The sequence below is a fragment of the Equus przewalskii genome, chromosome 1 (genome assembly GCF_037783145.1).
Source record: "Equus przewalskii isolate Varuska chromosome 1, EquPr2, whole genome shotgun sequence".
Taxonomy (NCBI): domain Eukaryota; kingdom Metazoa; phylum Chordata; class Mammalia; order Perissodactyla; family Equidae; genus Equus; species Equus przewalskii.
Window position 1 is genome coordinate 145,760,245 of NC_091831.1, and position 15,728 is coordinate 145,775,972.

Here is a 15,728-nt window from a genome sequence, read left to right on the forward strand (position 1 = left end):
AAAGGAGGCATAGGAAAGATTGGGGACTGAAAAAAATGGTTGGGATGTGTGCTTCTTGATCCTCCCATGGAGACTTTTTTTTTCATCAATAGGTCCTAGGGTTAGGGTCACACATTTAGGTTTATCCTTCACCCTACCCAGACTAGTGGACCTACATTGGAATTGTTGGGTTCAGAGCAGAGTATCAGTATTTATTCTTTTTTCTAGGGGTTTTGCCTTATTTTCCTGATGGAATATAGGAATCTAACAAGTCTGGGGTCTTCCAGTGAGAGCAGAAGGAAGAAGCTTTGATGTGATGGAAATGACCAAGAAAGAACTTCCATCCCCCAGCCTGTTCATGCATGTTGTTTTCCCAGGCTGAGCTTCATGTATATTGCATGCACTCCAGCTTGCTTCCAGATATTCTAGGCTTTCTACCCATATCCTAAATCTGCATGAACCTCTCCTCAGATTCCATGCCCTCCTCTTTACTTTGGTTCTTTTTTACATAATCCCTGAAATCTGCTATTTCTTCCCAGCTCCATGACTCCCTACCTCATTTGGACCTCCAATTTCATCCCTTACCTCTGGACCTTTGTTTTATTCCCCCAGAAAGTGCAAGAGCAATGTAGGTGTTTACCCTGTTGGGATTCTGTTGATTTTTCCATGGGACATTGCAGGCTCTCCACAGGTAGGATGAGAGGTGATTTGATTCACCTGGAGACCTTAGCAGGTAGACTTTTAGGAAATCTGGAGATGAGAGAAATAGACTCCGTAGGGTTCCCACCCCTAAGAATCTTGGATACCTCACACTCCAAAAGCCATGAACTCTCCTGATGGCTCTCAGGGATTCTCCATGCTTCCTTGGCCAGTTGGAATATATCTGGCAGGAATAACATTGACTTTGCTCATCTCTTTTCTAACAGGATTTGAAGGGTGCTCCATGGTGCCTACCATTTATCCCCTGGAAACACTGCATAATGCCCTTTCCCTGCGTCAAGTGAGTGAATTCTTGAGTAGAGTCTGCCAGCGCCACACTGATGCCCAAGCACAGGCATCTGCAGGTATGGAGAATACTCTTATTTTGTACCCCTATCTCTGCCCACTACTCCTAGAATATTAGTAGTCAATTTAAAAGATAGGGACTCCAAAAAGACACAAAAGTAGACTTGAAAAATTGTTTAATTTCATAGGCAAGCTCAACATCACAGAAATATCACTCTTTCCCAAGTTAATTTATGAGCTTAATATACCAATAAAAGTACTACTGTTTTTCTAACGTCAGACAAATCCATTCTGAAGTTCTCACTGAAAAATAAGCAAGTAATAATAGCCAAGAAAACCCCCAAAAAAGAGCAATGAGCAATGAAGGGGTACCAGCCCTTTCCAATTTTAAAACATTCTATAAAACTTCTATTATAATAAGAATGTCGTGTTGGTACATGAATAGACAGAGAGATCAATCAAACAAAAATGGAAAATTTAGAAATAGATGAAGTTAGCATTTTAAAATACTGAGGGAAAGATAGATTTTTTAATAAATGGCGTTGGCACAACTGAATAGTCATTTGACAAAAATTAAAATTGAATCCAGGGGCCAGCCCTGCGGCAGAGTAGTTAAGTTCGCATGCTCCGCTTTGGCAGCCCAGGGTTTTGTTCATTCGAATCCTGGGTGCGAACATGGCACCGCTCATCAAGCCATGCTGAGGCGGCATCCCACATGCCACAACTAGAAGGACCCACAACTAAAAATGTACAATTATGTACCAGGGGGTTTGGGGGAGAAAAAGGAAAAAAAAATTGAATCCATACTTCACACTATATATCAAGATAAACTCCGTATGGATCAGAAATCCAAATGTAAAAATTAAGCAGTAGGCGGGGGGAGGGAGGAGGGAGAAAGGGGTGATTAGTCACATGTGTGTTGTGATGGATTGTAATTAGTCTTTGGGTGGTGAACATGGTATAATCTACACACAAAACAAAATATATAATGATGTACACCTGAAACTTATATAATGTTATAAACCAATGTTACCACAATAAAAAAAAAATTAAACAGTAGGTAGCTCCAAGGGCTTGTCATTCCACAGAAACACTGAAAAATCAAGCAAAACAGTTAGAATCAACTTTGTCAGAATTCTGGAAAATAGTCAAAGGTTTGCAGCAGCCAGGAAAATGCTGAGGCAACCTAAAAATGAAAGGAAACATTCCAGCATTATACTTGCCCTTGTCCCACCCACCTCCCCACCTTGGCAGCAGTCTTGAAGATGGAAGTCCATGTTCTCAATGTGGGACCCTGGGCCCTGATTCCAGAGGGAAAAGAACAGACCTTATTCTCAAAGAATTATGTTTATCTATTCTAACTTGTCTGTGGGCTACCTGAAGGACTGACACAGGGTTCTCAAACAGGGCAGAAAAGTGGCTATGCAGAGGATGTTCCTAGAAAACATTGTAAGGCAAATGAACAAGATGCCGCTGCCTGGGGCAAAAATTATAGTTGAGGCAAACAATTAAGTGTACTGAAAGCTTGGGATGAAAACTTAGGCAGAGAGTCTCTTTGGGATGTTAGGGCATTTGAAAGTATTAACAAAATCCATGGGGAATTTAGAAGCAATGTGCATGCCTAGGGAAGGACACATGCACAGAAAAGACATGAGAAGACCCTAAGCTTTCACTTCTGGCTGAACTCTAGACTCAGCACAAGCAGGAAATGAAGGCTAAAGGGGAGTTGTAAACAGTCTGACTAAGTGTTGAAGGAGTACCTCAACATAGAACCAATCTGTAGACTGGGAGAGCTCCCTTCCTTTTTTCCCCTCCTTTTTGTCCCCTCCCCTTCTTTTGCTCCCAGCATTCAAGAGAATCCTTGTCAAAACACTAGCTGAACACAAGCTAAAGAAACAGAGACTTCAAGGACCGCATGAGACCACACATGACAAAGAAGACAAACTTCACAAAAAACTTCACAAAAAGTTTACCAAAATCACTTAACAAATAGCTACAGCCCACGGCAAACACAAAAAACAAACCCTGGGAGGGAGAGTAATCTGATTTTCAGAGTTAACCCATTATAGAATTCAAACTGTCCAGTTTTCAATAAAAATTATAAAATATGCAAAGAAACAAGTTAGTATGATACATCCACAGAAGAAATTACCAGAAACAGTCCCTGAAGAAGCACAGGTATTAGACTTACTAGACAAAGACACATGTTAAGTCAGCTATCTTGAGTATGGTTAAAGAGCTAAAGGAAACCATGAACAAAGAACTAAAGGAAATCTGCAGAATTATGTCTCAACAAATAAAGAATATCATTAAAGAGATAGAAAATATAAAAAGGAACCAAACAGAAATTCTGGGGCTGAAAAGCATAATAACAGAAATGCAGAGTTCACTGAAGAGTTTCTTAGAAGGTTTGAGCAGGCAGAAGAAAGAATCAGCAAACTTAAAGATAGGTCCTTTGAAAGTATCCAGTCTGAGGAGGAGAAAGGAAAAAAGAATGAAGCAAAATGAACAGAGCCAAAGAGATTTGTGGGACACTAGCAAGTATACCAACATATGCATAATGGGAGTCCCAGGAGGAGAAGAGAGAGAAAAAGAGGCAGAAAAAATATTTGAAGAAATAATGGCTGAAAACTTTTCAAATTTGATAAAGGCACAAGTCAATACATCCAAACAGTTCAAACTCCAGGAAGGATGAATGCAAAGAGATGCACACTGAGACATGTTATAATCAAATTGTCAAAAGACAAAGACAGAGAAAATCTTAAAAGGAGCAAGAGAAAAGCAACTTGTCATATATAAGGGATCTTTAATAAGATTAACAACCAATTTCTCATCAGAAACCAAAGAGGCCAGAAAACAGTGGGATGACATGTTTAAAGTGCTAAAAGGAAAAAAGGGGCCATCCTGGTGGCGCAGCGATTAAGTTTGCACATTCTGCTTTTCGGCGGCCTGGGGTTTGCCGGTTTGGATCCCAGGTGTGGACATGGCATCACCTGGCACGCCATGCTGTGGTGGGTGTCCCACATATAAAGGAAGATGGGCACAGATGTTAGCTCAGGGCCAGGCTTCCTCAGCAAAAAGCAGGAGGACTGGCAGTAGTTAGCTCAGGGCTAATCTTCCTCAAAAAAAAAAAAAAGTCAACCAAGAATTCTTTATCCAGCAAAACTGTTCAAAAATGAGGGAAAAATTAAGACATTTCCAGGTAAACAGAAGCTAAGGTCATTTTTCACCAGTAGACCTGCTCTACAAGAAATGCTAAAAGGAGCCTTTTAGGAAATAAAAGGACACTAGAAAATAACTTGAAGCCATACAAAAAATAACTCTGGTAAAGGTAACTACATTGGTAAACATAAAAGGCAGCATTATTATATTTTTGGTTTGTAGCTCCTCTTTTTGTTTCATTTATGACAACACACAAATGAATAAAACAATCATTATAAGTCTGTGTTAAAGGCCACATAATATATAAAGATATAATTTGTGATAATAACAACATAATATGGAGACTGAACTTTATAGGAGCAGAGTTTCTATATGTTATTGAAGCTAAATTGCCATCAATTCACGTGAGATTATATAAATTTATGATGTTAATTGTAATCCCCATGGTAACTACTAAGAAAATATCTAAAGAATATGCAGAAAAGGCAATGAGAAGGGAATCAAAATGGTACACTACAAAAAATCAATTAAACACAAAAGATGGCAGTAATGGAGGAAATAAGGAATAGAAAAGGTATGAGACATACAGAAAATATCAGCAAAATGGCAGTTATAAGCCCTTCCTTATCAGTAATTACTTTAAATGTAAATGAATAAAACTCTACAATCAAAAAGCAGAGACTGGAGGAGTGGGTTTTAAAAAAAATTTTCAACTATATGCTGTCTACAAGAGACTCACTTTAGATCCAAAGACAAAAATAGGTTGAAAGTGAAAGACAGAAAAAGGCTTTCCTTGCAAATAATAACCAAATGAGAGCTGGGGTAGCTATACCAATTCAGACAAAATAATCTTTTTTTTTTTTTTAAAGATTTTATTTTTTTTTTCCTTTTTCTCCCAAAACCCCCCTGGTACATAGTTGTATATTCTTCATTGTGGGTCCTTCTAGTTGTGGCATGTGGGATGCTGCCTCAGCGTGGTTTGATGAGCAGTGCCATGTCGGTGCCCAGGATTTGAACCAACGAAACACTGGGCCACCTGCAGTGGAATGCGCGAACTTAACCACTTGGCCACGGGGCCAGCCCCAAAGACAAAATAATCTTTAAGTCAAAAATTGTTACAAGAGACAAAAAAGGTCATTATATATTGATAGGAAAAAAAATGTCAATTCATCAAGAAGATATGACAATTATAAACATCCACACACAAAACAACAGAGTCCCAAAATACATGAAGCAAACATTAAGAGAATCATAGGGAGAAATAGACAGCTCTACAATAATAGTTGGAGACTTCAATACCCCACTTTTAGTAATGGATAGAAGAATTGGACAGAAGAGCAATAAGGAAACAGAGAACTTGAATAACACCATAAACCAACTAAACCTATCAGACACATATAGAACATTCCACGCAACAACAGCAGAATACAGATTCTTCTTAAGTGCACATGGAATATTCTCCAGGATAGACCATATGCTAGATCACAAAAGAAGACTAAATAAATTTTAAAAGATTGAAATCACACAAACTGTCTTCTTCAACCACAATGGAATGATGCTAGAAATCAATAATAGAAGGAAAACTGGAAAATTCACAAATATGTGGAAATTAAAGAACATTCTTAAACAACCCATAGGTCAAAGAAGAAATCACAAGGGAAATTAGAATATGCTTTGAGATGAATGAAAATGCAACATGCCAGAAGTTATGGGATGCAGTAAAATCAGTGCTAAGAGAAATTTATAGCTGTAAACACCTACATTTTAAAAGAAGAAATCTTAAATCAAAAACTTAACTTTATACTTTAAGGAACTAAAAAAAGAAGAGCAAGCTAAACCAAAAGCTAGCAGAAGGAAAGTGATAATAAAGATTGGAACAGAGATAAAGGAAATAAAGAATAGAAAAACAATAGGAGGAATCAACAAAAACGAAAGTTGGTTCTTTGAAAAAACAACAAAATTGATAAACCTTTAGCTAGTCTGACTAAGAAAAAGAGAGAAGGGCCAGCTTGGTGGCATAGTGGTTAAGTTTCTGCACTCCAGTTCGGCGGCCCAGGGTTCACAGGTTCGGATCCCAGGCATGGACCTAGCACCACTCGTCAAGCCACGCTGTGGCAGCAGCCCACATAAAATAGAAGAAGATTGGCACAGATGTTAGCTCAGTGATGTTCTTCTTCAAGCAGAAGGAGGAAGATTGGCAACAGATGTTAGCTCAGGGAAAATCTTCCTAAAGAAAAGAAAAAGAGGAAAAGAGAGAGATGATGCAAATAACTAAGATCAGGAATAAAAGTGGGGACATTGCTAGTGACCTTACAGAAGTAAAAAGGATTATAAGACAGTACTATGAACAATTGTATGCCAAAAAATTAGATATCATAGATGAAATGAACAAATTCTATAAATACACTAACTACAAAAACTGTCCCAAGAAGAAATAGAAAATCTGAACATACCTATAACAAGGAAAAAAGACTGAATCAGTAGCAAAAACCTGTCAAAACAAAAAGAAGTCTGAAACAAGATGGCTTCACTGGTAAATTCCACCAAACGTTTAAGAAGAATTAACCCCAATCCTTCTCATACTTGTCCAAAAAATAGAAGAGGAGGAAATACTTTATGTGAAGCCATAATTACTCTGATATCAAAGCAAGACAAAGACACCATAAGAAAAGAAAACTACAGACAAATATCCCTTATGAGTATAGAGGCAAAAATCCTCAACAAAATACTAGCAAACCAAATCCAACAGCATGTTAAAAGAATTATACACCATGACCAAGTGAGATTTATCTCAGGAATGCAAAGGTGATTCAACGTAAGAAAATCAGTCAGGGCAATACACTACATTAATAGAACACAGGGAAAAAACACCACAATCATCTTATTTGACACAGATAAGCATTTACAGAATTCAACACTCTTTCATGATAAAAACACTCAGCAATCTAGGATTAGAAGGGAACTTTCTCAACATGAACTAGGGCATTTATGAATAACCCACAGCATACATAATACTCAATGGTGAAAGACTAAAAGCTTTCCCCCTAAGATCAGGAATGAGACAAGGATGTCCACTTTTGCCACTGCTGTTCAACATGGTACTGGAAGTTTTATTCAGAGCAATTAGGCAAGGAAAATAAGTATCCAAATTGGAAAAGAAGAAGTAAAACTATCTCTATTCACAGAGGAAATGGTCCCATATAGAGAAAATGGCAAAGAATCCTCAAAAAACCCTACCGGAATTAATAAACAATTTCAGGAGAGTTGTAGAGTGCAGGATCAACTCACAAAAATCTATTGTGTTTCTATACATCAGATTGTATATATACAATCCAAAAAAGAAATTAAGAAAACAATATCATTTATAATAGCATCCAAAAGAATATAATACCTGGGAGCAAATTTAACCAAAAAGTTTAAAGACCTGTACACTGAAACTACAAAACATTGCTGAAATAAATTAAAGAAGACCTAAATAAATAGAAAGACATCCCATGTTCATGTAGAAGACATAATATTGTTAAGATGGCAATATTCCACAAAGCAATATATGGTTTAAATATAATCTCTATCAAAATTGCAATGCACTTCTTTTTTTGCAGAAATGGAAAAGCTGACCCTCAAGTTCATATGGAATTGTAAGGGGGTCTGAATAGCCAAAGGAATCTTGAAAAAGAAAAACAAAGTTGGGGGACTCACGCTTTCTCATTTTAAAGCTTACTACAAAGCTACAGTAATTAAAACAGTGTGGTACTGCCATAGGATAAACACACAGACCAATGGAATAGAATCAAGAGTCCAGAAGTAAACCCATACATATATGGCCAATCAATTTTCAACAAGGGCGCCAAGACCATTTAATGGGGAAAGAATAGTCTCTTCAATAAATAGTGCTGGAACAACTGGATATCCACATGCAAAAGAATGAAGATGGACCCCTACCTCACACCATATATAAAACTCAAAATGGATCAATGACCTAACTATAAGAGCTAAAACTATACAACTCTTGGAAGACATAAGATAAATCTTCATGACCTTATATTTGGCAATGGATTCTTAGATAGACCAAAAGCACAGGCAACAAAGGAAAAAAATACATAAATGGACTTCACCAAAATTAAAAACTTTTGTGCATCAGAGGATGTTATCAAGAAAGTGAAAAGACAGCCTACAGAAAGGGAGACAATATTTGCAAATCATTTATCTGATAAGTGTTCAGAGTATAACAGTTCAACAACAAAAAGACAACCCAATTTAAAAATGGGCAAAGGACTTGAATGGACATTTCTTCAAAGAAGATATACACAGAAATTAACAAGCACATGAAAAGGTGCTCACCTTCAGTAGTCATTAGGGATATGCAAATCAAAGCTACAGTGAGAGACCACTTCACACCCTCTAGAATGGCTATAACTTTTTTAAAAAGAAAAAGAAGAAAACAGAACCAGTTTTGTTGAGAATGCACAGTCTAGTGCAAGCAAAGCACAAGGTGATCCTGGGGCATATTGTATCAAAAACAAAGAAGGAATCAAGCCTGAAGAGGTTCCCACTGACCAGAATTGGAACATTTTAGCATTATAAAGAATAATTTATTGCAATTGATTAAAGTTGACTGAATATATAAAAATCCACAAGCTCATAATGGATTTTACAAAAAAGAAAACAAAAATAAAGTAATTCTCATCTGCCACTACTAGAGGATACTTTTCACCAACTCTTTCCTCTGGAAAACTAATTAAAAGGAAATAAACACTTATCCTGCCTTTTCAATAAGACCTGCAGTTCAGTGCAATCAAATAGCCCCAGTTGAAGAGGGAAAGCTCTTCTTTACAGAAAATATGCCAGCTAATAAATGTAAAAGGATTGATAGAATTACAAAGTCACCAGTTGACATCCCTAATCAAATAATTCAGGATCATCAACGGATATTAACACAATTAGGTGAAATGTTGATCAGGTTGCATGGTGCCAAAGGATCACTTCTAATGAGAAGGGGAAAACTTTAAAATGGTGAGATCTTGTGGGCACCATTTTAACCCAATTACTAAACCTAGCCTTACTTAGTGGGACAATGAGACATATGTGCCTCCAATGATGCAATGTAAAGTACACAGGATCACTTCTTGAAGTATTCTTGCCAAAGTTATTTAAATTGAACCATCTAATCAAGCCTTTATATCCAACTTCCAGTTTGTAGGAAATACAAGGGATAGTGAAACAAGTTAAATGATTCTATGAGGAAGCAATCGGACAAATCCAGACTGTGTCACATGACATTCTGTGAGACAACTGACCTATTTTCAGAAAGTCACTATGAAAAAATTAATGGGGGGGGGGCACTATTGTAGATTAAAAGAGATTTTGGAGATGTAACAAAATACCATGCATGGTTCATGTTTGGATCTTACTATAAAGACATTTTGGGAATAATTGGGGGAGATTTGAATATGGATTGGGTATTAGATGATATTAGGGTATTATTTTATAATTTTGTTAGGTTTATTAATGGTGTATGGTTATCTAGGAAAAATTCCTTATATTTTAGAGATGAATATTGAAGTATTTAGAGGTGAAATGTTTCATAATGTCTGTCATTTATTTTAAAGAACTTCAGCATGAAGAAATAGGTGAAATAAATATGGCAAAATGTTAACGTTAATGTGTTAAATATAGGAGGTGAGTATATGGTAATTTCACTAGTCTTTCAACTATTCAACTAGTCTTTCAACAGTTGAAAAAAATATGTTTGAAAATGTTCATAATATAAGGTTTGAAATAGTAAAAGTGGTTTGTGTGTGTGAAGAGTCCCTAGGAAATGCTACCTCTCAGTCTGAGGAAGTATAAGTTGGTTTTGACTTATGTTGAGAATATGTGGCTCTTAAATTCTTCCTCATATACTTTTTTTCTTCCCTCTCTCTCCTCCACCTATCCAGCCCTCTTTGACTCTATGCACAGCAACCAGGCCTCAGATAGCCCATTTTCCGCACCCCGTAATCTCCATTCACCTACCCTACAACTCCGGCAACGCTCTGAGAAGCCCCCTTGGTGTAAGTAATCCTTTTGGAACTCCTTAGACAAAGGCCAAGAGGGCTGGAAGGATTGGTGAATGAGAGACCTATGGTATGAGGGAAACAAAGAAGAGGATTGAAAGACCAGAAATAACCAGTTGGGGAAGTGGTCTCATCTGCTGTTTCCAAGATGAAGGAGGATCTGTTTAGTCTATCTCGTCACTTCTGTCTTCTATGCCCCCTCTATCTCATTGGAGAGGCTCCTAAAAGATAGTGGCCCAGAGGGTCCTTTGGGGAAAGAAGGAAGGAGACTTCATTCTCCTCAGATCCCCATTTGGTCTCTACAGCTTTCTTAAATAAGGATGACTTAGGACGAAATCTGGACATATAGGAAAGCTGGGAGAAGGAAACTAGAAATTGCTGTTACTTTCTATGTGTCCCTTCTCTCAATTGTCTGTTCTCACTTGCTAGTCCAAGTTGAAGTGCTGCTTTTTCCCATTTCTTCTTTATAATCTCTAGCCTGTCACTAATTATCCTTGGTAACAGTGGTGCCACAAGGAGTTCTTGGAGTAACTGTAGGGAGGAAAAGATACCAGTAATAATCAGAGGGAGTATAAGGGCCAGAGACACTAATGATGGAAAAATCCTTTTTGTATTCTTCCTGCCTCCAGGGAATAAATAAAATCAAATGTGGCTTTCATTATTTTATTTGGATAGGAGTGAAGCAAAGATTTGTATTTACCATTGGGGTAAACAGTTGTAGAATTTTGCCCTTTTTCTGGCACCTTGTATGCAGAAAAAAACGCTCCTTCCTGACACCAAGAATTCTTCCCCAAATTTCAGATTATTCTACACTCACCTTGCCATTGCTCCTTTTACCTCTTTCCTGGAGTGTTTATGGGTTCTGTGCCGCTGGCAATCTTATCCTTCTCCCGCTTCTGTTTCTTTCTGCCCTCTGATTTGCCTGAATCAAACCAGTAGCTGAATGTTAAGGCTACTTGCATTCTTAGGTGAACCCATCTTAAATGTTTTTTTCTTTTTTTTAAATCTCGGTATCAGGTGTATAGCCTTATTGGTAAACATGCTTTTTTAGGGTCTGTCTGTCTGCCCTCAGTAGAGGTTGTTGGTCCAAAACCATATTCCTCTTTTTTTCCTGATTCAAGTATGCCTCTTGTGATCATTTACTGAAAGGAGAGAACTGGCATACCTTAAAATCAATAACTGACTGAGCCTTTTTAGGCTCAAGCTTGCCACCTTTCCCAGGTTCTCTTTCATGACAAGATAGTCAGGTGTCCCCTGTTTCCAAAATCTATCATTATTGGTATCAGAGTGCTTTAAATATAAAGTTACAATACCATCAGTAAATATGATATTTACAAAGGAAAAAGTAGATCATTCCCCTACTAGAGGTCAATGAAGAAGTAGAGGTTGGGATAGGAATTATCTAACAGTGTAATTGAAGACTCAAGGCCTTCATTTTACTACTGTGAGAATCTAGGAAACTAGTTTTTATATTTTATATGTGTATAATATCTACAAGCCTGTAACATTGTATGTCTCAAGACTTAGAGGGTCTTGGGGCTGGCCCCATGGCATAGTGGTTAAGTTCGTGCATGCCGCTTCAGCAGCCCAGGGTCCACTGGCTCAGATCCTGGGCTTGGATCCTAGGCGTGGACCTAGCACCACTCCACAAGCCACACTGTGGCGGCATCCCAAATGAAGTAAAGGAAGACTGGCACAGATGTTAGCTCCGTGACAGTCTTCCTCAAGCAAAAAGAGGAAGATTGGCAACAGATATTTCAGGGCCAATCTTCCTCACCAAAAAAAAAAAAGACTTAGAGGGTCTTAACCTTGGATCTATGGATGGATTTTAGGATAAAGTTTATGAACCCCAGGAATTATATGTAAAGATTAATGTGAATTTCCATATGTACATTTTTCTGGGAAGATAGTCCATAACTTTCTTTAGAGTTTCAAAGGGGTCACTGGCCCCAAGAAAGGTTAATCAAGAAGTGCTGCCATTTAGAGATTCCATGGAAGTCTTCCATCTTCAGGTAAATAGTTTTCCTTCCTACTGTTCTAATTCACAAGGTTTTTCTGCATTCTCCTGCTTACTTGTCTCTTGGGCTATAAACAATGATTACCTCTGCCCCAGAAATATGTTTGATTACTTTAAAGAAATGATTCTTAACAAAAGATGTACATCAGATTTTCTTGGGAGTGTTTCAACAAAATATATTGCTCTCATCCTCCCTGGCACCCATTCCTTTTCTGTAAACCTATAGAATTAGAATCTCTAGAGATGGAACCTAGGAATTTGTATTTTTAAAAAAATTTCCCATAATTTTGATATGTAATCCTAATTATGAAACACTGGGATAAAGTGTTTGCTTCCAAATAGGAATGAGGGGCCATGGGAGTTTGGAGTTGGGATGTGGGTACTTTGTGAAACAACTGGATGAAGTGGGCCTCAGCACTCTCTCCTGAACTCTCAGAGGTACCTTAGTGATACTCCTGTAATATACATTAGGCCAGAGCAACAGTTCCTGAGCTGGGCTAACTTAGGAGTCTGCATAACTTGGGAAGAATTCAGACCCTCTTACCTCAAGACATGAGTAATATAGGCTGTCTATTCTGGCATTTGAACTACGTACATAGAATAGAGCCTACTCATCCATCTTGCCTGACTTGGTTTCCTGACTTTGCTTTACAGACAGCAGTGGCCCTTCTAGCACTGTGTCCAGTGCTGGTCCTTCCTCCCCTACTGCAGTGGATGGTAACTGCCATTTTGGCTTCAGTGATCAACCGTCCCTAAGTTCACATGTGACTGAAGAACATCAAAGTCTTGGGCTGCTCCAGGAGACCCCTGGAAATGGAGCTCAAGAGCTCCCCATAGAAGGGGAGCAAGAGCCTTTTGAACCAACCCAGTCCCCACAGGAACTACCTGTGGAAACCAGCCAGCCATGCCAGAAGGTTGCTGAGGAGGTCAGCCAGCCATGCCAGGAGGTCCCTGACATCAGCCAGCCATTCCAGGACATCCCTGAAGAGATCAGCCACCCATACCAGGAGGTGCCTGACATCAGCCGGCCATGCCAGGAGAACCATACCAGTGTTAACCAGACATGCCGGGAGGTCCCTCAGATCAGCCAGCCATGCCAGATGGCCAGCCAACTGTGCCGGAAAATCTCTGAGGAAGCTTATCAGCTTTGCCAGGAGAGCCCTGAGGAGGTCAGCCAGCCATACCAGGGAGTCCCTGTAGAAGTTGGCAGGCTGGTCCAGGGTTTCCCTCTAGGGGTTGGTGGCCTGGTCCAGGAAACCCTTTTGGAAGTTGGTAAACCAGCCCAAGAGATCCCTGAGGAGCTCAGCCAACCATGCCAGGAATTCTCTGTGGAGGTTGGAAGGCTGGCTCAAGAGGCTTCTGCAATCAATCTGCTGTCTCAGGACATCCCTGAGGTTGATAAAACATCCCAAGAGTTCCCTGAGGAGGGTGATCTGCAGGTCCATGAGGTCTCTGAGGAGGTTAATCAGCAGTCCTGGGTGGTCCCTGAGGTGACTGACCAGCTGCCTGGAGAGGATATTCCACAAGCCCAGTATCCATCTAGTGATCCAAACCCTCAGAGCCAGTCTCTAGCCCATGACCAGCACTCACTCGTTCCACCAGCAACATGTGATTAATAATTTTCTCATTAGTGGTGTCACACTATACCAGCCATTTGAGCTAGCCACTTTTTCTGCCAGCATAAGGCCTTGTGTTTCACCAGAGGTGTCTGAGGAAGCAGTCCTCTTGTCATGAAGCCAACAGCTGTGACAGAGCTGGGCTTGGAGAGAGCCAGTTTCATGTTCAAAGCAACCACTGACTCCTCACCTAGCCATTAGACTTGAATAGGATTTCCTTCAAGGGGTGCGCTGGTCTGTCATTACCCAGCCTCCTCTGAGCATCCCAGGAAATCCAGATTCTTAAAGGAAATGCCTCTTAACTGCTGAAGACACCATCTGGGGACAGCAAGTGCAAAAGGGGACTCCAAGGTCTTCATTTTTCTGGGGAATTATTCACAACTTCTCAAGGTACCCTTAGACCATATGTGCATTCAGGGGGACTCTTGTCTTTGCTAGCACTCCTCAGGTGGGCCCAAGATGGCTGTCTGAAATGTCTGGGAAAAAAGAGAGTCCCCTTCCCAAACAAACATCCGTCATGGCGCTAATCTTTAGATTGGGCTTATGGATGTTTCCATATCGTCCCCAAGTGCCCCCTCTGCCCCAATCCTGTTCCTCTGGGCAGTAGCTCTAGGGAAAAGTAGGTATTTGATTGCTGTGAAAATTTCAGAGTAACTACTTAAAATGCTCTGGGGGTTCTTGGCCAATCTGTGAAGCTGGACCTCCTTTGGTTGTGGGGCTATTTGGTTTAGGAGGTGCTGTAGTAGAGAAAATCAGGTTCTATTTTAAGCATTCAGCAGAGATCAATATTGTACAGACATGAGCAAAGATTATATATATATACACATATATATATATATTTCTGTAGTAGTGCCAGGGACAGACTGGCCAAAGACCAAACACTCCAGCGTCCCCAAGAGGTTTGTCCTTATATCATTGCATCTTTAGGGCCAGGTGTGATTATGAAGCTTTTCCCAAAGATCTGGGGGTGGGTAGGAGGGGTAATTCAGTCATTGGAGTTGGGAGCCAGAACATTATGAGTGCTCAATAAATATGAAATAATGACAATGGTAGTGGTGGTGATGATGTTCATGTGAATTCAAGAATGAATATGACTGTAAGTCACTCATGTCTATTTGTGACTGAATTAATCTGAAAAGTCAAAAGCCATTATAGTTGAGCAAGAATGGGCTATAAAAATATAGGGATCAGGTATCCCGGGAGGTTCCTATGGCAGTCACCCCACCATCCCAAAGTGTCTTAAATGAGTAGTGTTGCAGGGGATTTCTATCTCTCTGAAGCACCAGAGGGTACATGCCTTCTCACCAAATCCTTAGAATCAGCTGCTTAATTTTTCACTCTGATGCTTTAGAGTGTCAGGAGGAGTTGATATGAAGGGGTTATGCTCTTTCTTTACTCATTTGACATCTTTACATTGGGAGAGCCCAGAATACTGGGAGGGCTGGATAGCCCCGTCCGTATATATTCTCATTCACAACCTGGCCTCTCCTGACATACGCAGGACTATAAAGGGTTTTGCTGCCAGGGAAAAAAAACCCAACAATTTTACGTTTTGGAAATCCGTACTGTACAGGTGAGAGGTGTTTACCACCTCAGTAGGCTCTGGATTTTTTAGGGCCCCCCCAACTCTTTGATGTTTCCTTATCTGGGTATCTGATGCTGGTTATTTGGTCCTCAGCTCTTGACCCCATCGTATGCAGATCCCCTTCCCAAGAGAACCCCTCCCCAAACCAAATGTATGTCTCCACCCTAGGCTCCTATTGTCATACTCAGGCATTCTCACCCATTTTCAGAAATTATGCTGGCTCCGCATTTTTTTCTCCCTTTGTCCACCCTATGTTCTCTGGCTTTCCTGCGTCCTAAAAAACTGCTTCCAGTGATCAAGGGCATTGAGAT

General features: G+C 39.6%; 1 protein-coding gene across 36 annotated transcripts in view; it reads left to right on the forward strand.

Annotated features, from left to right (window-relative positions):
* The window catches only part of PPIP5K1 (diphosphoinositol pentakisphosphate kinase 1), a 43,209-nt gene extending 28,330 nt beyond the window's left edge, over positions 1-14,879 (forward strand). For all 36 annotated transcript variants that reach the window (XM_070582231.1, XM_070582200.1, XM_070582292.1 and 33 more), the window contains 3 exons: positions 906-1,043; positions 10,083-10,196; positions 12,871-14,879. In XM_070582231.1, the coding sequence (XP_070438332.1) occupies positions 906-1,043; positions 10,083-10,196; positions 12,871-13,832 (1,214 nt within the window). In that variant the 3' untranslated portion in view covers positions 13,833-14,879. The remainder of the gene's footprint in view (positions 1-905; positions 1,044-10,082; positions 10,197-12,870) is intronic.
* Positions 14,880-15,728: the final 849 nt, after the last annotated feature.